Source organism: Pipistrellus hanaki (genome assembly GCF_964339955.1).
Source record: "Pipistrellus hanaki genome assembly, chromosome: 16".
Classification (NCBI taxonomy): domain Eukaryota; kingdom Metazoa; phylum Chordata; class Mammalia; order Chiroptera; family Vespertilionidae; genus Pipistrellus; species Pipistrellus hanaki.
The window spans coordinates 619,142-639,055 of record NC_140518.1 but is presented as its reverse complement, the minus strand read 5'-3'; the positions used below and the strand labels follow the sequence as shown (position 1 = coordinate 639,055).

Below are 19,914 nucleotides of genomic sequence, written 5' to 3'. Positions count from 1 at the left end.
GCACTGCCCAGGGACAGGTGGACGGGGGCCAGAGGAGGGAGCAGGGCGGGAGGCCCCGAACCCGGAGGGAACAGGTGAGCCACAGGCCCATCCACGCAGTCAGGCCTGAGGTAGGGGGAGAGGATGCTGGGAAAGGTGGGAGGGCCTGGGGCCGGGGCCTGTGGGAGGACCCAGAAGCCACTGGGACCCTTTAGTCCTCAAGCTGACCTCTATCCACTGAGCCAAACCGGTTTCGGCTAAAAAATATATTGTAAAAAATAAAACCAAGTAACCTGCGGGCTGGGAGTGTGTCCGGGAGCAGTGCTCCCTGCTGGCGGGACTGAATGGACACATGGTTTGGAAGAACAGATTGCTGCCTGCCTGCCTGCCCGAGGACACGAGGTTCACCCAGGGTGTGAGGGGACCTGTCCGGGGAGGGGCTGCGTCTTGGCCAAAACAAGGAAGGAAAGGGGGCGGGAGGTAAGCCAAGCCCCACGCCCTCCGGAACTCAGAGCAGGCGGTGAGCCAGCCAACCAGCAACCAGCGTCCAGGGACCCACAGGACGGCCGCCCACAGCCTCACGCCGCCCGAGGCCCTCACCCGCCTTCGAGACGGTCCGGCCGATACAATGCACCTTTTCCACATCCCCCTGTGACCATCGCCGAGCGCCACCCCGCTCAGTGGGAGCGATGGGGAGGCTGGGCAAGCATCAGCATTTCAGTTCTTTTTACACATTTCTCGTACATATTTGTTTGTTTTTTTAAATATATTTTATTGATATTTTACAGAGAGGAGGAGAGAGGGATAGAGAGTTAGAAACATCGATGAGAGAGAATCATCGATCAGCTGCCTCTTGCACACCCCCTACTGGGGATGTGCCTGCAACCTCGGTACATGCCCTTGACAGGAATCGAACCCGGGACCTTTCAGTCTGCAGGCTGACGCTCTATCCAGTGAGCCAAACCGGTTTTGGCTCGTACATTTGTTTTTATTGGTTCCAGAGAGGAAGGGAGGGAGAGAGAAACATCCATGATGAGAGAGGATCATGGACCGGCTGCCTCCTGCACGCCCCCTCCATGGGGGATCGAGCCCGCAACCCGGGCCACTGCCCTGACTGGGAATAGCACCGTGACCTTCTGGTTCCTAGGTCAATACTCAACCCCGAGCCAAGCCCAACTGGTGAGGCGCTCTAATTAGCAGAAGGAAATGCTGTGCTCTAAGTGTGCCAAGAAAAGCTGGAGACGAGGAATGGGAAGGAATGAGGGCTCAGTGAGGAGACAGAGGGACCAGCCGGGTGCCACCAGCACTTGGTGTGGCACCAGCCCGGTGCCTCCGGTCCGCTGCCCCGACGGGCCCTCCCCTCCCGGTCCCTCTGCCCCGGCTCTGCCCACGCCACCCCTCTGGCCCCCTTTCTCTTTCTTTTTTTTTTTTTTCTGGCCCCCTTTCTCTACTCCTCGCTGTCCTCTGACCCCCAAGAACAGGAGGGCGGGGTGGTCCTCCTGGGAGGGCGGCGGTACCAGCTCCAGGGCCTGGTCGCCTGTCCCCACTGAGCTCCGTGCAGACCGGCCCGCACGCACCGGGCAGAAGCAGCTGCCCGCCCTGCCCCACTGGCTCCGGCACGGGGGCTGCCCTCAGAGGCCGCCCCACAGGACCCCGAACCCAGTGGGCAGGCACCTTCCTCGACCCCAGGCCGCGACGGCTGTGTGGGAAGGCCCAGCCCCTCGGTTCCCATCCCCGCTCTGTTTACGTCTGTGAATTCAGTTATGTAAATAGAGGTGGCCCAGCGTGACCCGTGTGCTCAGTGGATAGAGCGTCAGCCGGCGGACTGAAGGGTCACAGGTTCGATTCCGGTCAAGGGCATGTACCGTGGTTGCAGGCACATCTCCATTGGGAATATGCAGGAGGCAGCTGATCAATGTTTCCCTTTCATCAATGTTTCTAACTCTCTATTTCTCTCCCTTGTTCTCTGTAAAAAATCAATAAAAATATATATATATATTTTTAATATATATTTTTATTGATTTTTTACAGAGAGGAAAGGAGAGAGATAGAGAACCAGAAACGTCGATGAGAGAGAAACATCGACCAGCTGCCTCCCGCACACCCCCCACTGGAGATGTGCCCACAACCAAGGCACATGCCCCCGACCGGAATCGAACCCGGGACCCTTCAGTCCGCAGACCGACGCTCTACCACTGAGCCAAACCGGTTTCGGCAATAAAATATATTTTTAAAAAAATAGAAGTGGCCCCAGTCCGGGGAGGGAACCCCACCCCATCTGTCCCCTCCTGGCCACCCAGCGCCTGTCCCGGACAGCTGGGCCCATGCCCATCCAGAGCCTCGCGGGACTAAGGGCCAGGGAGGCAGGGCATCGCCGAGGATCACACGGGAGGGTCACCCATCTCTGACATCACAGCCGCCTGGGGGTGGTCCAGTCACCCCACACACAGGGCACTCTGACCCGATCTGTGCCCCCACCAGGTGCACTTGAGGGAGGGGGAGAGAGGTGGGGAAGGGGAGGGGAGAGGGGCTGTGGGGGGAGGGGGCTGTGGGAGGAGGAGGGGGCTGTAGGGGAGGAGGGAGCTGTGGGGGGGGGACTGTGGGGGGGAGGGGGCCAGTCTGGGCACAGGCTGGAGGCCCTCCCCCGCCCGCACCTGCGTTTGCACAGCGGCCCTTCTGCAGGCAGAGTTGCTTTCTGACCTTTGCCTCTGACCTTTGCCTCTGACCTTTGCTTCCTGGCGGGCACCTGAACTGAAAGAGAAAGGCCGCCCTGGGGGCAGGGCTCCAGGTGACCGGTAAGAAGGGGGGTCTGGGGAGCTCCCCTCGAGGGCCTCCCACCCCCTCACCCCCTCACAGGGCTCCAGGCGGCACTGGTGGGCCCAGGCCCGGCCAGCACCTTTGGGGGCCGGCGGTGCTCTGCTCTGGGAGCTGGAGGGGCCCGGGGGTACCATGGCTGCCAGTGCCCCCCAAACAGAGCATAGAGGGGCCCGGAGACAGAGGAGAGGCGGGGGTTCCATGGGGGCGGGGGCGCATCCAGGGCCCCGGGCAGCCCGTGGGGCTGGAGAGCGGGCACAGTGAGGGGCAGTGGGGGGAGAGGCCCCTGGAAGCCACAGTGGAGGGAGAACTTTCTAGAAGGAACGGCTACGTCCTGTCCTGAATGCTGAAAGCCCAGGAAAGATGGGGCCCCCAGTGTGTGTGAGGGGGCCTGGCAGGTGAGGGGGTGGATGGACCCCAAGCAGAGCGGGGCGCCGGCTGCAGACCTGGGGGAGGTCGGGCAGGCAGAAGGCTGCAGGCAGAAGGCTGGGGGTGCAGCTGTGGAGCGCCCCCAAACAGTGGGGGGGCCCAGGGGCACTGGAGGGGGTTAATGGAGGTGACCTGGGCCCTGAGACCGGGTTAAGGGTCCCCCATCTGCCTGCACTGCGCCCGGGAGCCGCGGGGGTAGGTGGGGAGCCGGTCCTTCCGGGAAACCAGCCAGCGCCCCGCACCCCGCACCACGCACCCCGCACCAGGGAGAAGCTGGGACCAGAGGGAGCAAGAGGAAGGGCGCCCCAACCGCCACCCCCTGTCCGCCCCCGCCACCGCCCCGCAGCGCAGGTCGGCGACCGCCCTCCGCCCGGGGCCCGGGGGACGCGCGGCGTCGCTGGGAGGAGCGGGGCGCGGACCCTCGGTTGCTCCCCCGTTCCCCCTCCCGTCCCCGCTCCCGCCCCCGCCGCCCCCGCCGCCTCCGTCGCCACTGCCGCCCAGCGTCGCCGCCGGAAAGTTTGCGCGCGGAGCCGGCGGGCACGGAGCGGGCGGCGGGGCGCGGGGCGCGGGGACCCGGAGCCGGAGCGGAGCGGAGCGGAGCGCGGTGAGCAGCGGCGCGGGGACGTCCCGGGGGCGCAGAATCGGGGCTCGGAACCGGTCGGCGGGGACCGGGCTGCGTCCTCACCCTCCATCCAGCCCCGGTGCGCCCTCCGGGCCGTGGCGGGGGGGGGGGGGGCCGGTCGGCGCTGCGCCCTCTCGGGAAGCCCGGGGTCCCCTCTCCCCCAGCACCCCGCCCCGCCCCCACGGGCTCCCCGCTACTCCCCGGCGGGGTCCTCGGCGGCCTGGCCTCCCCCTGGGGCCCGGGAGGGGATGTCTCCGGGATGGGGGGCGAGAGGCCGGCACCCCGGAAGCCCACCTGTCGCTGGCACCCGCTCCCCCTCCGTTTCTGGGCGCAGGGTTCCCGCCTCCCCTCGCGCCCCCCCCCCCCCAGCTGAACCCACTGACCGGAGGCTGGGCACCCGCATGCAGCGCCGCGGGCTTAGGGCCGCCCTGCTGGGGAGAGGAGGGGGAGGGGGAGGGGAGGGGAGGCTGCAGGGGGAGCTGTGCCGCCGCCCCTGGGCCGGGGTGAAGGGCAGGGATCAGGCTTTGTCAACAGGCCTGGCCCTCGGGCCACCACCTCCCACCACTGGATCTGGTTTTACAAACACCCCCTCCCCCCACGCACCTCCTGCCCCCCTGCACCTCCTGCCCCCCTGCACCTTCTGCCCCTCCTGCACCTCCATCCTGGGGGCCTGCCCTTCTGCTAATGGCCATCCACGGCCGGGTCCCTCCCCCAGGCCTGGGAGTCCCTCGGCCCTCCCCCCCCCCCCTGGTGGGGACGCTGGCTAAGCAGTGGGTGACTGCGGGTGTGAGTGTGCCTTCTGCTGGCGGGGGCAGGGCGCGTGCCAGCGGGCAGGTGCGGGGAGCGGGGAGGGTGGGGCTGAGGAGGAGGGGAGAGCCCCCCCCAGCCCCTTCCGCTCCAGCTGCCCGACCTGAGCTGGCACCTGCGGGCACAGTCCTGGTCCCCGGCCAGTGGCCTCCACCCCGCTCAGCTGGGGGGGTCAGTGAGTAACGCAGGGCCCGGCACCTCCACCTGCAGCCCCACCTCCGGGGCTCACACCTCATCCCCCTGCAGCCCAGACCTGTGCTCTGGCCACCCTGGGGTTCCCTGTCCCGTGGGGGCGGGGCCTGGCCGGGACACCCCGTTAGCCCTCAGGTGGCAGAGCTCCCTGACTCCTGAGGAGGCGGCACCCCGTCCCAGATGGGGAACCTGAGGCTCTGAGCAGTTAACTCCTTTGTCCTCAGTCCCGGGACCGCACTGGGCGCCCAGTCCTCCACTCTGTGCAGGGGAGGGGTTCCCCCTTCCCCCCCAAATGACTATGGGGGGCTGTGCTTCCTGGTGGAGCTCCTGGGCCCGCAGCACCCCCCCCTCCCCCTCAGGGCCCGGACCGGGAACAGCTTATCGGGCAGTGTCCTTCCTCGGGCCCAGCATCCCGCTGTGCACTGGCCCAGCCACCCGTCCCTCCCCTCCCTGGGCCCAGAGCCTCAGTTGCTCAGGACCCCTGCCCCCCCCCCCCCAGCCCCTCACTGCAGCGGAGGGACCGGAGAGGCGGCTCCTCACCGCGCCCCCCCCCCGCCCCCCCCCCCCCCCCCCCGGCTGGGGCTGGGGCAGGAGGGGCGGGGCGGTGAGGGCTGTCTGGTCAGAATCAGGAGAGAAAGAACCGTTTGTGACCTTGGGGCAGAAGACACTGCCCCCTTCTCTGCCAAGAGCACCCTCAGACTGTGGCTCCCCCCCCCACCCCCACCCCCACAGCCCTGAGCTCGGGGCCTCACCTGTGCACCTGGCCCCCGGGCGGGTCAGGAGCCCCACGCAGGCTGGAGCCAGGTGCACCCCGTCGCTCAGCTCTCCTCACGGGGGCATCCAGGACCCCATTGAGGGGAGGGGAGTGGGAGGGGGCGGGGGGCACGTCTCAGGGAGGCCCTGATTGAAATGGCCCCATGAGGACCAGCTGGACTAATGGGCGGGGCTGGAACCTGGGGTGTCTGAACAACCCCCACCTTCAGCCACAGCTTGCACCTGCTCTCCCTTTCCTGGCTTCTCCCTGGCAGTGCCTTCCAGACAGCCACTGCCCCTCAGTCCCTCAGTCCCTCAGTCCCTCCGTCCCTCCGTCCCCCTGTCCCCCTGTCCCCCTGTCTCTCTGTCCCTCCGTCACCTGCTAGGCCCAGCCAGTGCCCAGAGAAGGGGGGCCCCAGCCCTGCACCCGGCCCCGAGAGAGGCGCCTCCAGCTGCCCCATGGGAGTTGCTGGGAGCCCGAGGGAGGATTTATGGGGCAGCTGCAGCCTGGGAGCAGGCCTCATGCCCCCCCCCCCCCCCCCCCCGCGTCTGGGCCCAGCAGCTGGCAGTGGTGGGACGGGGCCACCCTGAGAACATGCCGCTGCTCCTGTCCGCCCCCCTGCCTTCCCTAGGGCTGATGGGGGGAGGCGTGGGGGCCAAGGGGGAGGGCTGCCTGGGCTTCGGGCCAGAGGCTGATGGCTGCCATCCGGGAGGAGAGGGCGGGCACTGGAGCCGGGAAGACAGCTGCGGCCACGGAACCCCTGCCCCCAGGATCTGGGCAGGACCCATTGGCCAGGGGCGCTACCTCCCCAGCTCCCCCTCATCGAGGGGACCCCAAGACTCCAGGGGGCTTAAGGGGAGCAGGACACCCCATGGCCAAGAAGGACCCAGCCGAGCCTTCCCACTGGGCCTTGCCACAGGCCCAGCTGCCTGCCCCCCGCTGCTCCGAGCGCTCCCCTAAAAGCACCCTCTGCCCTCCTCTGCCCCCGCTCTGCAGCCCCAGGCAGATGTGGGGGGCAGCAGCCCGGAGGCATGCCCCCCACCAGGCCATGCCCACCCCCCTTCCTGCTGCTGCTGCTTCTGCTGACCAGCCAGGTGAGCGCCCCTCCCGCTCTGGCCCTCGCCCCCCCCCCGTCCCCTCCCCCGCCCCCCCCCGCCCGCCCTCACCCTCCTGGCCCTCGCTGACCGGCCGCTCCCACCCCTTCCCCGCCTCAGCCACAGGCCCCGTGCGCGCAGGTGATGGACTCTCTGTTCGAGAGGTGGAAGCTCTACGGGGACCAGTGTTTGCACAACCTGAGCCTGCTGCCGCCCCCCACGGGTGAGCCTCGGGGAGCCGCCTCCCTCCTGGGCATCTCCTGGCTCAGCTTGTGGGAAGGCTCAGCTCAGGAGAGGAAACTGAGTCACGAGAGGCGGTGACGTGCCCGAGGCCACAGGAGCAGGAGGGAAGAGAGGCGGTAGACTGGCCTCCGCACTGGGGTGCTCCGTGTCCCCTTGCCCCTGCTGCTGGCGCCCCACGGGGGCTTAGAGGCCACAGGGGGCTGCAGACACAGGTGGGCCGACCTCAGGAGGCCCGGGGGCCAGAGGGCCAGGCCAGGGTGGGGTCCGTGTCTGGACAGTCCCGGAGGCCCCCGGGTGCAGAGAGGTGGGAGCAGGCATTGCCCGGCAGGGAAGGGACCCGCCCAGGGCAGGGGGAGGGACTGCCCACAGGGTGGGTGCTGGGCCCAGGAAGAGAGCCAACGAAATTAGGGTTCAGTCCCCAGAGCAGGAGGCACTTTAAAAAGGGAACTGGGGAGAGGGTGTGGGGCAAGCTGGGGGAAATGCGGGGTGGCCCAGGGGAGGCGGGAGCAGAGGACGGTTCTCAGAGGACCCCCAGGTGGGACGAGAGGCCGAGGCCTGCTGAGTGCCCGCCGCCCCACAGAGCTGGTCTGCAACCGGACCTTTGACAAGTACTCCTGCTGGCCCGACACGCCGCCCAACACCACGGCCAACATCTCCTGCCCCTGGTACCTGCCCTGGTACCACAAAGGTACCTGCAGAGGCACGGGGAATGGGGGGGGGGCGGGTGCAGGGCGGGTGCAGGGGTGTGGGGCCGGCTTCAGACCATCACACCCCCTCCCCCCCCCCCCCGCAGTCCAGCACCGGTTCGTCTACAAGAGGTGCGGGCCGGACGGGCAGTGGGTGCGGGGGCCGCGGGGGCAGCCGTGGAGAAACGCGTCCCAGTGCCAGATGGACGAGGAGGAGATGAAGGTGCAGGTCAGTGAGGCGGCCGGGGGGCCGGGGGGCCGGGGGGCGTCCCCCACCCGCCTGACTGCCCTGTGGCCCACAGAATGGCATGGCCAGGCTGTACCGCGGCTTCCAGGTGATGTACACGGTGGGGTACTGCCTCTCGCTGGGGGCGCTGCTGCTGGCGCTGGCCGTCCTGCTGGGCCTCAGGTAGGCCCGTGCCGGGGGAGGGGAGGCGGGCAGGGTGCGGGCGGGCGGGCGCCGACTCCCGTCCCCACAGGAGGCTGCGCTGCACCCGCAACTACGTCCACGCGAACCTGTTCGCCTCCTTCGTGCTCAAGGCCGGCTCCGTGCTGGCCATCGACACGCTGCTCCAGACCCGCTACGGCCAGCAGATCGGGGATGACCTCAGCGTGCGGGGCTGGCTGAGCGACGGGGTGAGCACCCGTCCCCCCAAACCCACCCCCGTGTTCCCCCAACCGGGCCGGGCGGCCCGCTCACGCGCTGCCCTGCCCGCAGGCGGTGGCGGGCTGCCGGGTGGCCACCGTGTTCATGCAGTACGGCGTGGTGGCCAACGCCTGCTGGCTGCTGGTGGAGGGCGTGTACCTGCTCAGCCTGCTGGGCCTGTCCACCGGCCCCGAGAGGAGCTACTTTGCCCTGTACCTGGGCATCGGCTGGGGTGAGGGGCCGCTGCGGGGTGGGGGGGCACGCCCGGGGGAGGTGGGGAGCTAGGACCACAGCTGCCGCCCCTGCAGGCGCCCCCATGCTGTTCGTCATCCCCTGGGCGGTGGTGAAGTGTCTGTTCGAGAACATCCAGTGAGTACTCGCGGCGGCGGGCGGGCCGCCGGTTCTGGGCCGGGGGAGGGGGTCGCTGGCCTGAGGCCGTGGGGGTAAGCAGACCTGGTGCCCAGGATGGGGTCATTCCCGTCACGATTAGATCTGCGGGCACTGGGGGCGGTCGGAGCAGGCGGGGCTGACAGCCGTGAGCGCCGCCCGCAGGTGCTGGACCAGCAACGACAACATGGGCTTCTGGTGGATCCTGCGCTTCCCTGTCTTCCTGACCCTTGTGGTGAGGAAATGGCGGCTCCGGGCGGGGCCTGGGGTGGGCTCAGCCCCCCTCCTCGTGGGCCTGCGGTGCCGGCGGCCAAGAGGCAGACAGCATCCTGCCTGGGCGGACGGGAGGGAGGCCGGCATGCCGCCAGGACACTGCCGGCGCCCTGGCCTGGGGCTGGGCTGCCGTCTTGGCCCCGTGCCCTCTAGCCCCAGGGCCTGGGGAGCCGGGAGCCGGGAGGCAGGGCGCCCTGAGCCAGGCCCTCCACGTGCAGATCAACTTCTTCATCTTCGTCCGAATCCTCCACATCCTTGTGGCCAAGCTGCGGGCCCATCAGATGCGCCAGACGGACTACAAGTTCCGGTGGGTGCGGACAGGGGGGTGCGGGCAGGTGGGCCGGGCAGGGGCGGGGGCAGTGCCGTGCTCAGGCTCCGCCCCCACAGGCTGGCCAAGTCCACACTGACCCTTATCCCCCTGCTGGGCGTCCACGAGGTGGTGTTCGCCTTCGTGACGGACGAGCACGCCCAGGGCACCCTGCGCTTCGCCAAGCTCTTCTTCGACCTCTTCCTCAGCTCCTTCCAGGTGCCCACCCCGGTGCCCCTCAGTGCCCGCCCCCAGGTGCCCCCCAGGTGCCCACACTCCCTCGGGGCTGGCTGACGCCCAGGTGACCCCTCTCTGCAGGGCCTGCTGGTGGCTGTCCTCTACTGTTTCCTCAACAAGGAGGTGAGTGGGGCCTGGATGGCGGGGGGTGGGAGAGTGAGCCCGGGCGCCCAGCCTTCATGCCCAGGTGCCGGCCCCCCCAAACCCCGGCGTCCTGGCGGCAGAGCCCCTCCTGCTCCCGGCGGGGTGCCAGGCCTTCGGGGGAGCCCGGGGGCGGGGGACTGGGGGCACCGGCCCAGCCTCACCTGTCGGCCGCCCCAGGTGCAGGCGGAGCTGCTGCGGAGCTGGCGCCGCTGGCGTGCGGGCGAGGCGCTGCGGGAGGAGCGCCCGGGCAGCAGCCGCCCGGCCCCCGCCCGGCCCTCCAGCGGGGCCCCCACCGAGAAGCTGCTGCTGACCCGGGGCCCTGACAGCAACGGGGCCCCCCACGACCCCGCCGGGGAGCCCCCCGAGGCTGCCCGCCTCCCGGGGTGGGCCCAGAGCGCCCTGTGAGCCGGAGGGAGAGGCCGCGACGAACAATCCAGACCGGGTCCAGACAGGCTCTGGGACACCCCACTGCCCCCCGGTCCCCCTGCAGGGCCGGAGGGGCGGGCCTCCCCTCGCCTCCCCTCCGCTCCCCTCCCCTCCCCTCTCACACCTGCTCTGTGCCCAGCGGGGCCCGGGGCGCGGGCAGGGGGAATGGGGGGAGCCTCTCGTCAGTGTGTGTCTGTGTGTCCGTGTGTGTCTGTGTCTGTGGAGGAGTGTGTGTCCTCCAGCAATAAAGAGCTTGTGCTGTGGCTGCCGCGCCCTGAGGGGGGTCGGGACGCTCTGAGGGGGCGGGACGCTCTGAGGGGGACGGGGGCGCTCTGAGGAGGGCCGGGACGCTCTTAGGGGGGCCGGGGTGCTCTGAGGGGGACGGGGATGCTCTGCGGGGACGGGGGCGCTCTGAGGAGGGCCGGGACGCTCTTAGGGGGGCCGGGGTGCTCTGAGGGGGACGGGGGTGCTCTGAGGGGATGGGGGCGCTCTGAGGGAGCCGGGGCGCTCTGAGGGGGACCGGGATGCTCTGCGGGGACGGGGGCGCTCTGAGGAGGGCCGGGACGCTCTTAGGGGGGCCGGGGTGCTCTGAGGGGATGGGGGCGCTCTGAGGGGACCGGGGGCGGGGCGCTCTGAGGGGGCGGGGCGCTCTGAGGGGACCGTGGGCGGGGCACTCTGAGGGGGCGGGGCACTCTGGGGGGTACCGCAACGCTCTGAGGGGACAGGGGGAGCTCTGAGGGGGGCCGGGACGCTCTGAGGGGGTGGGACGCTCTGAGGGGCTGGGGGGCGCGGGGCGCTCTGAGGGGGACCGTGGGCGGGGCGCTCTGAGGGGACCGTGGGCGGGGCGCTCTGAGGGGGCGGGGCGCTCTGAGGGGACCGTGGGCGGGGCGCTCTGAGGGGACCGTGAGCGGGGCGCTCTGAGGGGGCGGGGCGCTCTGAGGGGACCGTGGGCGGGGCGCTCTGAGGGGGCGGGGCGCTCTGAGGGGACCGTGGGCGGGGCGCTCTGAGGGGGCGGGGCGCTCTGAGGGGACCGTGGGCGGGGCGCTCTGAGGGGGCGGGGCGCTCTGAGGGGCTGGGGGGCGCGGGGCGCTCTGAGGGGGACCGTGGGCGGGGCGCTCTGAGGGGACCGTGGGCGGGGCGCTCTGAGGGGGCGGGGCGCTCTGAGGGGGACCGGGGCGCTCTGAGGGGACCGTGGGCGGGGCGCTCTGAGGGGGCGGGGCGCTCTGAGGGGACCGTGGGCGGGGCGCTCTGAGGGGACCGTGGGCGGGGCGCTCTGAGGGGACCGTGGGCGGGGCGCTCTGAGGGGGACCGTGGGCGGGGCGCTCTGAGGGGACCGTGGGCGGGGCGCTCTGAGGGGACCGTGGGCGGGGCGCTCTGAGGGGACCGTGGGCGGGGCGCTCTGAGGGGACCGTGGGCGGGGCGCTCTGAGGGGACCGTGGGCGGGGCGCTCTGAGGGGACCGTGGGCGGGGCGCTCTGAGGGGACCGTGGGCGGGGCGCTCTGAGGGGACCGTGGGCGGGGCGCTCTGAGGGGACCGTGGGCGGGGCGCTCTGAGGGGACCGTGGGCGGGGCGCTCTGAGGGGACCGTGGGCGGGGCGCTCTGAGGGGACGGTGGGCGGGGCGCTCTGAGGGGACCGTGGGCGGGGCGCTCTGAGGGGACCGTGGGCGGGGCGCTCTGAGGGGACCAGGGGCGGGGTGCTCTGAGGGGGCGGGGCGGGCTGGGCCCAGGTCCTCTCTACCTCCCCCCGCCATGGCCCTGCCCTCCAAGACCCCCACTTTTCAGAGGGACTAGAGCTGAACCCCGATAGGACTGAGTGGGTGCAGGCGGCAGCACCTGGCTGCCTCAGGTTACAGCTGCGGCCTCTCGTCAGGCCCAGCGGCCTCAGCCATCGCAGGCCGAGGGGACAGGGCCCCCCCCCCCCCCCCCCCCCGTCTCCCCCCCTCGCATCGGCTGTGGCCCGGCCCCCAGGGGTCACCATTTGCCAGTGGGGGGACATGATGGGGGGCGATGGCCCGGGATACTGACATCACCCTTCTCCCCATGGACAGGGGCTGCACTGGGGGTCAGCGGGGACCATTCGGGACAGCCTGCCCCGCGTCCTCCGCTCGCCTCTGCTCCACCCTGACTCTGGCCGCCTGAGTAGCAAGCAGGCCCCGCGGCCGGTGAAGTGGGGAGAGGGGACCCCGACTGCACGGCCCGAGTGAGGTGACTGCAGTGTCCCGGCCTCACCAGGCACCGTCCTCCCCGTCGGGGGACTGACCCCGGGACGGGGCTGAGTGCGGGCGAGCGGGCGGCCGGGCACCGGGGTGTGGGCAGGGGCGCAGCCTGAGGTCCCCGTGCTCCCAGGCACAGGGTATGAGGGGGCTGGAGCGAGGGCGGGAGGGGACCAGCGGGCCGAGGTCACTCCTGGCAGCCCGCTGAGAGCCCGTGGGATGCGGGGGGCGGGGGCGCCTCAGGAGGGGGCGGCCGGGCAGAGCGCGTGGCCAGGCCGCCAGCCAGGTGGCCCTGCTCCGGGCCCTGGGCGGCGGGCGCTGGCGGGGGAGGGGTGCCCACCGCGGCGGCCACGTGGCCGGAGCCACTCAGGCACAGCCGGGCTAATGGGACAAATGAGAGGACAGGCGGCGCTCAGGAAAGGTAAATAGAATTACTCCGGCAGGCGCTGGGGCCTCCTGAGGGGCTCACCCCAGCCGCCCACGCCCAGGCCCGGAGAGGCGGGTGGGGGAGAGTCCTGGTGGGCAGCCAGGGCCCGGTCCAGCCGCGGCCACCTCCGGCCCCGGTCCCAGGCCCGTCTCCTCGGAGCCCTGCCCAGGAGCCCTGCCCAGGGCGCCCGGAGCCTGTGCGGCCCCGCTGGCACAGGGAGGCGGCTCTCCTTCACGGCGGCTGAGCTCAGGGTCAGTGACCGCCTGGGGGTGCGTCCTCACCAGGGCCGCCTGCTGCCCCCCATCCCCATTCCTCTGCCCTTGTCCTCCTCTACCCTGTCCCGTGCCCAGGGGACCGGAGTGGCCAGCGGAGTTGGGCGGAGTGGAGGGCTGGGCCTGCCCAGTCAGTAAACCCCGGTTCTGAGTGGGGGACCTGCAGGGGTGGGGGGGCCAGGGGAGGGCCCCGCACCACAGGATCCTCCACCGGGAGACAAATGCCCGGCCGGCTCCCCTCCCTCACCACCTCCACCCAGGCCTTCCCTTGGCGCCCAGCCTGTGCACACATGTACGTGTGTGTGTGTGTGTGTGTGTGTGCACATACGTGTGCTACTAAAAAGAGTGTGAAGACCAAGGAAGAGGAAAACATGGCCTTTGATAAACAGAATCACACCAGGAGCGTCAGGGCGCATCCCCAAGAGGGGTGCCCGGCAGGGGGTGGGGGGAAGGGAGTACCTGGGCCCCAGCAGGGCAGGGGCTCCGGGGAGGCACCGGCAATGGGCCACAGTGACCGGCCACAGCGGGAGGAGACTGGGATGACCGGGGAGACAGGTGCAGAGGAAACAGCACGTGGAAAAGAAGACAATTAATAACTAAGGAAAACAAAAGGGCAGGGAAGGAAAATGATCCGTTTGCCATGTGGCTCAGTGCCGAGCACACGCAGACATCGGGTGTAAATGCTTGCGTCGTGGGCGTATGGGAGAAGGGAGCACCGCTGGCGGGCGGGCGGGCGGGGGAGGGCTATGGGTGGGGGAGGGAGCACGGATGGGAAGACCCAGACAGGGCTCTGCCTGCCCTTTGGGTGGAAATACAAGGACTGGCTGGCGGGAGCAGCTGCCTTCGGTGGGGGTCGAGCTGGAGCGCCAGGTCCACTCGGAGCTCCTTGGCCTCGGGCACCTGGCAGCCCTCAGCCCGGCCCTCCCCACCTGCTCTCCAAGGCACAACCCCTCTTCCTGCTTCCTCCTCCTGCTCTCCTGGGGTGCAGCACCCCAGCAGTCAGGCCCAACTCTCTTCCCTTCTTGTCAATCTTTAAAAGTCAATTTTCAAAATAAAAACCAACAGCCAGAGGACTCCACCTGCAGCCCGGACCCCGGAACCCACACTGGGCCCACTCCCCACCAGCACCTCCCCCACGATTGCTGGACACCCCTGAGCTGGTTCCTGTCTCCCCGACCCCCAGCCCGCTCAGCGCAGGCAGAGCAGATACCCGACATCCAAGTCTCCTACGAACCCACCCCACCCCAGGAGCCTGTCTCACCTGTTTACAGAAACACAGGAGAGTGGCCCGTTACCACCACGTGGGGACCAGCCGAATCCAGAACGTGGGGGGAGGGGGGCGAGGGGCAGTGGGGCTTTAGTCCCTGAAGGACAACACGGGGTGAACACGGGGACAGACCGGTGGGTGCTCTCAGCTCCGAGCGGTGTCTGCTCCGTGAACAGCTGATGGAGATAAAGCCACGTCCCAATAAGCCAGGCTCAAAGGCCGCCGTTCCCTCATAGGGAGATGGGATAGGAATCTGCTGGGGCACCAGGCGGCCAGGGCAGCCACTGGGGAGGCTGAGCCCCCAGTGCCTGGGACCAGGAAGTGGCAGGGCAGCCCGTTAGGGGAACCCCCAGAGGGGATGTCTGGGCCCCACTTGGGGAAGGAGGCCCTGGAGGACGGGTCTGCTGTAAGGGGAGCTCTAGGCCCATCCTCAACCATGCTCCTCCCGCCCGCCCCAGAGCCCAGCTTCTGCCTCCAGGGCCAGAGCCCCAGCCTCTCCCCACAGCCCACCCCCAATTTGCATGGGGACACAGCTTCCCCACCGCCAGCTGCTGCCCAGGGCCCTCGCCTCCAGGCCATGCCGCCATCCGGAGTGACCGTCGGTGGCAGCGGCGTTCGCACCTGGAGGTTGGATACCTGCTCTACCGTGGCAGCACCTGGGAGGTGGGTGCCGGTTTCCACCTGAGGAAACTGAGGCTGAGACCACACCTGCAGCACAGGCTGCTGGGCCCCAGCCACCCGCCCCCTCCCCCCGGACCCCTTCCCCGGGCAGCATGGCAGGCTGGTTCCGCTGCCCCGGGTCTGGGTCCTGGGGGGCACGGTGTGATGCGTGCCGGCACTCACTCAGCCTCTGGTGGAAGCCCAGGGAACCCCGCCCGCCCTGGCGCACACTCCCTTCCGGCTGGGCAGTGGGACAGCTCGGCGACCCGGCCTGACCCAGCCCAGCCCGGGCTCCACACCCTCCCAGGCCCCGGAGCAGAGGCCGCAGGATCACAGGAACTCGGCTCAGCGCCCACTGGCAGCCTGGGTGGCTGCTTATTGCACGGACGTCCTTCCTGCGTCTGGCGCTGCGGAACCACCCCCAGAGGACACCCCCAGAGCCACCTGCGGGCACTCAAGTCCCCAACGCTCATCTGGGAAGAGATGTTCCCAAACAGATGTGGTGTGGCTGTCCGCTGGGCCGGCAGCTCTCCGGCTGGAAGGTTGTGGGCACTTGGGTCTCGGTGGGTCCAGGCTGCAGAGGGTACCACTGCCCCCAAGGGGCGGGCCCAACACCACAGCACTTCCCCCCTGTCCTCCAGGCCACAAGAGGCCTGAGTCCCCAGTAGAGACCGAGATCAGATCAGACGACATTTTGGGGCTCAGGAGTGTGGGCTGCAGGGACAGACTGCCAAGAGGCACCAGCATCGCCACCTTTATTCACGGGTCCCGGGCTCAGCACAGGGTAAGGGCCCTGGCGACCCTCCCGCAGGGAACAGACAGGACCCCAGGGCCCTGGCCCCTGCCGAGGGGCTGCTATGGCCACAGGGCACACACCCCAGGGCCAGAGCCCCATGAGGCACCGGGGACCCAGGCCTGGAGGAGGGACCAGGCTGGGCAGTGAGGGGGTGCAGGGGTCGGGTTATTTGCTCCCATGTGTCCAGGCCAGAGAAGCAGCAACGTGGGACCCAGACTGGGTGTGGGTGGGGCCGCCCTTGCCTTGCCTCTGGCCACCTCAGTCAAACCTGGACGAGTCCCCCAGGCCCAGGAGACCAGAGGGCCCTCAGTCTGTCCTATTCCTGGAGGTGGCCAGGGCGGGGGCAGTGGGAGACAGGAGTCAGGGTCAGGACCCTGGGGGCAGGCAGGCCAGGGAGCTCCAGACACCCAGGCAGCGAGGCCGGGGGTGCAGGGCTGGCAGGGCAGCTTCCCAGGCCGGCAGCTGAGCCGCCCGGGGAGAGGAAGGGCTGGGGAGGGGCCGGCTGGCCTTCAATCGCCGCCTGGGTCCTGGGTTTGCCACCCACAGGGAGCACACCCGGCTCCCCTCCCCCTCCCGGAGCCGGGCCCAGGGGAGAGCGGAGCACACGGGCGCGGACCCCTGGAGGCCAGGCCCGGCCTTAGGACTTCTTGGCATCCTGCGTGCGGCGCTTCAAGTCGCTCAGGTCGATGGGCTTGAAGGCTGTGCGGGGGCAGCCCGGTCAGTGCGGGTGCAGGAGGCGGCTCCCGCCTGACCCCGCTCCGACCTCAGGAGGCCCTGGGACCCACCCAACCGTCAGCTTCTCCAGTCCGGAAACAGGAAGCAGGTGGGCTTTCCTGCCCCGCCCCGCCCTTCAGGCTGGTTAGGGACCTTCTCCGCAGGCCCGCCCCCGCTGGCCCCGCCCACTCACTCTTCAGGCTGGGGTTAGGGACCTTCTCCACGTACTCCTCCACCAGGCCCCGCTCGTTGCCGGAGATCTGGCTCCGCAGGTCCCGCTCCACGCCCTGCCAGGCTAAGGATGGCGAGGCAGTCAGCGCCCCAGCCCACTGGGCGGCATCCCCACCGTGTCCTCCAGGAGAGCACCCTCCCCCTTAGGGCGTCCTCACAGCCCCTCCAGGGCCCACATCTCCCCACTCAGCATGTGGCTCCCAGACGGGCCTGAAGTCATTCCCAGTGCACCCCACTCCCTCAGAGACCCGCCTGGACCACCCCTCGGCCTCCTGCCGGCTCCTCGAGCAGGCCGGTCCCCTCATCCTGTTATGTCTGACCAGGGCTGCGGTCCCGGAGGCTACTGTGATCCACTGGGGTACAGCTCTCACCCCTCCAGGGACACAGCCCCCACTTCTGGGACACCACTGGGTTCCCCCAGAGTGCACATCCGTCTTCCACAGCCCTCCCCCCACTCCACCCCCACCCCCACCCCCACCAGCTGCAAGCACTGCCTCTTCTGGGGGCAGGGCCCACTGGGAACCCCAAGTGCTGACAGGCCCCCATCACAGGAACCGTTCTCCCCTCACCCGAAGGCCCCTGTACCTTCGTAAATGAAGCGCACATTCTCCTCGTGGGCCGGGGTGAAGATCTCACTGCTGCTGGGGGGGGAGCGGGGGCTGCTGTTCCTCTTGCCGTTGTAGACGACTCTGGAGACGGGGGAACTGGGGGAACCCGGCTCGTGAGGACTGGGGATCCCACTCCCCTTGCCCCAGGACGGACAGAGGCTGCTCTGAGGCCCAGAACCCACCTGGTCATCGCTGGGGTCTGGTCCGCACGCTCGGCTGCCGCGTCCCTCGGCCTCTGCAGGGAAACCGGACACAGCAGTCACCGCTCCAGGCCTCAGAGCCTTCCTCCCGCTGACAAACTGCTGTGGCCTCACTACTGGGGGGACCCCCGATGGGGTCTACCACCATCTGGGCTAGAGATGCAGCAGGCCCAGCTGGTGGGAGCCCCAGGGCTGGTGGGGGGAGCGCCATGCATGGCCTCGAGCACCCGAGACCCAGCACCTGGAAAAGCTGCCCGGGAGCCCTTCCCCAGAGGCTGGTGGGCCGGTGGTGCGAGCGGCTGACACCCATTTCCAGAACCACAGAGCGCCTCTCGTGAACCCCAACTGCCCGCACCAGCGAGGTCTCGCAGCTGCTCCCGAGAGCCTCAGTTTCCCACCTGTGAGCGGGGCCGTGCCTCCAGGGTGAGGAGCTTCTGGTCCCGGAGGCTGGGGGAGCGAGCGGGGCGAGGCAGGGAGGGGTGTGAGCCAGAGGAAGCTGCGGCCTGGGGCCTGACCCAGTGACCCAGACCCTGGAGCTGGGCCTGTTTCTGCCCGCGCTCTGCCCGGGGGATTTCGGAGCCCTGGGCGCGAGGCTATTCTTAGGCTCCCTCTCCGCCCGCCTTGCCAGCTGGACACACTGCAGGGCGAGGGCGCTAGCTGCACAGGCTGGTCCCAGGCCAGCCCTCGCCCAGACAGGACAGCCCAGGTGCTGGGTGGGGAGCCCGCGAGGGGGCTCTGAGCACCGGAGCCTCCCCACTCACCCTGGACCCAGGGCCCTCAGGATGCCCAGAGCGTGGGCCAAGCCCCTCCTGAGGCTGGGAGGGGGTTCAGTGGTATGTGCTACCCAGCTCACACCTGGCCACGCAGACACCTGGCCACATCAGACACCTGGCCACGCGGACACCTGGCCACGCGGACACCTGGCCACGCGGACACCTTGCCAGGGCTAGTTGTGGGGCGCAGCTGCACTGGGCCGGAAAGAGAGGTCCTGACAACCCCTTTTTAGAGGGTTGGTGGATAAAGCAGCCTGCTCCCCAGCAGAGGAGGGTCTGCACCCCAACCTCTGGGCCTCCAGGGCCACCCGGATGGTTCAGTTGGGCTCAACACCCCTGTGCCTGCCTTGCCCTCGCCTGCCTCCCCAAAGGCTCCTGGGCGCCCCGACACTGAGGTGCCCTGCGCGGGCTTGTGGAGGGGGCTGCACAGCCCTACCTTCCTCTTCCCTGGGACCCAGGGCTCCAGGCCGCTGGGAGAGGGAGGGCCCCCAGCCTCAAGCCCTGTCCCCACACACAGCCACCCGCCGGTGGAGACCACGGTCCGGAACAGGGACAGTGGGGATTCCGGGGCAGAACCGATGACGCAACGCAGCTCCTTCCGTGTTCCTTTGGAATTCCCCGGCAGGTTTCCTCAGGTTCCACTTTCCTGCCATTCTGGGTGTTTGGGGCTCTCCGGCCGGCCCAGTGCCAGCCAATGAGAAAGGGGTCCACCCCCCAGCAGCGCCTCAGGTCACTGCTGAGCTAGACCCCCAAGGGGCTGCCTGTCCATCACCCCGACAAGGCCTCCAGCACAGGCACCACCCGCCCCCTTCCTGAGTGACCACCGCAGCTTCCCTCCCCGGAAACAGACCTGGGCGTGTGCATCCCCTCCCACCTTCCCTGGAAATCCGCCGTCCCTTCCATCCCCCCCCCCCCGCCCCGCCCTGCCCACCCCACAACCCAAATAAAGACCTCGGCCTGCCCTCCTCCCCGTCCGCTCCTGCTCAGCCCTCTGCACCCTCGGGCCGCCATCGGCCTCCCCCGCGGGCCTTAGCTCGGCTGTGCCCTCCGCCCCATCCCGTCCTCATCCCGGGGTGCAGGTGAGGGCCACCTGATTGCGCGGCGCCTCCTTTGGGACAGGCCGGGCGGGGGCGGGGGACGCAGCCTGTGCACCTGGAGGTTTTGCAGCCACAACCGGGGCTGCGCTTCGGTCCCAGGAAGGACGATGCCCCGGCTCCCACCCCGAGCGCATCCGCTCCCGCCGCCCCGCGAGCCCCCGAGGAGGGGGGGTAGGTCGCACCCCCGGGCGCCCGCACGGCCCGGCCCCGCAGGGAGGGGTGGGGCCGGCGGACACAGGGGCAGGGAGGCTGCGGAGGGGCCGCCCCCCGGGAGGGGCCCTTTCCACGGGGGACGGGCCCTCGATCCCGCTCGGCGGCGGCGGCGGCAGCTTCGAGGCCGCCAGGCGGCCCGGACGCCACGTCCCCACGCCCCCTCCTCGGGCGCCCGGGCCGGGGAGCCCAGCAGGGCCGCGCGGGGCGGGGTGGGTGGGGCGCCCGGGCCTCCGCGACCCGCCCGGGCCCTGCCCAGCCCTCCCGGCCGCCGCGCCAGGGCGGGTCCCGGCCGCGCCCGCTCCGCCCCCGCCGCCGCCTCACCTCGCCGCCGCCGCCGCCGCCGCCAGCTGGGCCCGGCCGGAAGTGACGCGCCGCGCACGCGCCGCGCAGGGCCGGGCCACGT

General features: G+C 70.0%; 2 protein-coding genes across 12 annotated transcripts; one reads left to right on the top strand and one right to left on the bottom strand.

The window, feature by feature from the left end:
* The first annotated feature begins 2,563 nt into the window (after positions 1-2,563).
* GCGR (glucagon receptor) lies at positions 2,564-10,303 on the top strand. Of its 8 annotated transcripts, none has more exons than XM_084861999.1 (14): positions 2,564-2,774; positions 6,594-6,691; positions 6,812-6,914; positions 7,515-7,622; positions 7,728-7,849; positions 7,923-8,029; positions 8,100-8,256; positions 8,339-8,498; positions 8,575-8,635; positions 8,819-8,888; positions 9,145-9,233; positions 9,314-9,474; positions 9,535-9,593; positions 9,792-10,303. In XM_084861999.1, exons 2-14 carry the CDS (start codon positions 6,629-6,631, stop codon positions 10,017-10,019), a joined length of 1,488 nt encoding a protein of 495 aa, XP_084718125.1. In that variant the 5' UTR covers positions 2,564-2,774; positions 6,594-6,628; the 3' UTR covers positions 10,020-10,303. The 8 variants fall into 8 exon arrangements, with proteins under 8 accessions (XP_084718125.1, XP_084718128.1, XP_084718127.1 ...); XM_084862002.1 differs by having other exon boundaries at positions 2,682-2,774; positions 9,314-9,452; positions 9,552-9,593; XM_084862001.1 differs by lacking the exon at positions 2,564-2,774 and adding an exon at positions 2,834-2,852.
* Positions 10,304-15,617: 5,314 nt separating this feature from the next.
* MCRIP1 (MAPK regulated corepressor interacting protein 1) lies at positions 15,618-19,884 on the bottom strand. Of its 4 annotated transcripts, none has more exons than XM_084862100.1 (6): positions 19,833-19,870; positions 17,784-17,875; positions 17,411-17,463; positions 17,206-17,324; positions 16,583-16,684; positions 15,618-16,374 (listed from the first exon to the last, which is right to left on the bottom strand). In XM_084862100.1, exons 3-6 carry the CDS (start codon positions 17,416-17,418, stop codon positions 16,313-16,315), a joined length of 291 nt encoding a protein of 96 aa, XP_084718226.1. In that variant the 5' UTR covers positions 17,419-17,463; positions 17,784-17,875; positions 19,833-19,870; the 3' UTR covers positions 15,618-16,312. The 4 variants fall into 4 exon arrangements, with proteins under 4 accessions (XP_084718226.1, XP_084718225.1, XP_084718224.1 ...); XM_084862099.1 differs by having other exon boundaries at positions 17,827-17,875; positions 19,833-19,865; XM_084862098.1 differs by lacking the exon at positions 17,784-17,875 and having other exon boundaries at positions 19,833-19,884.
* Positions 19,885-19,914: the final 30 nt, after the last annotated feature.

Coding starts and splice junctions, on each gene's coding strand:
- GCGR (XM_084861999.1), top strand. CDS start 6,629: ATGCCCCCCACCAGGCCATGCCCACCCCCCTTCCTGCTGCTGCTGCTT. Junction 8,257..8,338: donor GGGGCTGGCTGAGCGACGGG/GTGAGCACCCGT, acceptor CCCTGCCCGCAG/GCGGTGGCGGGCTGCCGGGT. Junction 9,475..9,534: donor GCCCACCCCGGTGCCCCTCA/GTGCCCGCCCCC, acceptor GCTGACGCCCAG/GTGACCCCTCTCTGCAGGGC.
- MCRIP1 (XM_084862097.1), bottom strand. CDS start 19,432: ATGCGCTCGGGGTGGGAGCCGGGGCATCGTCCTTCCTGGGACCGAAGC. Junction 17,464..19,291: donor AGGAGGCGCCGCGCAATCAG/GTGGCCCTCACC, acceptor GTTTCCCTGCAG/AGGCCGAGGGACGCGGCAGC. Junction 16,685..17,205: donor TGTGCGCTTCATTTACGAAG/GTACAGGGGCCT, acceptor CGCCATCCTTAG/CCTGGCAGGGCGTGGAGCGG.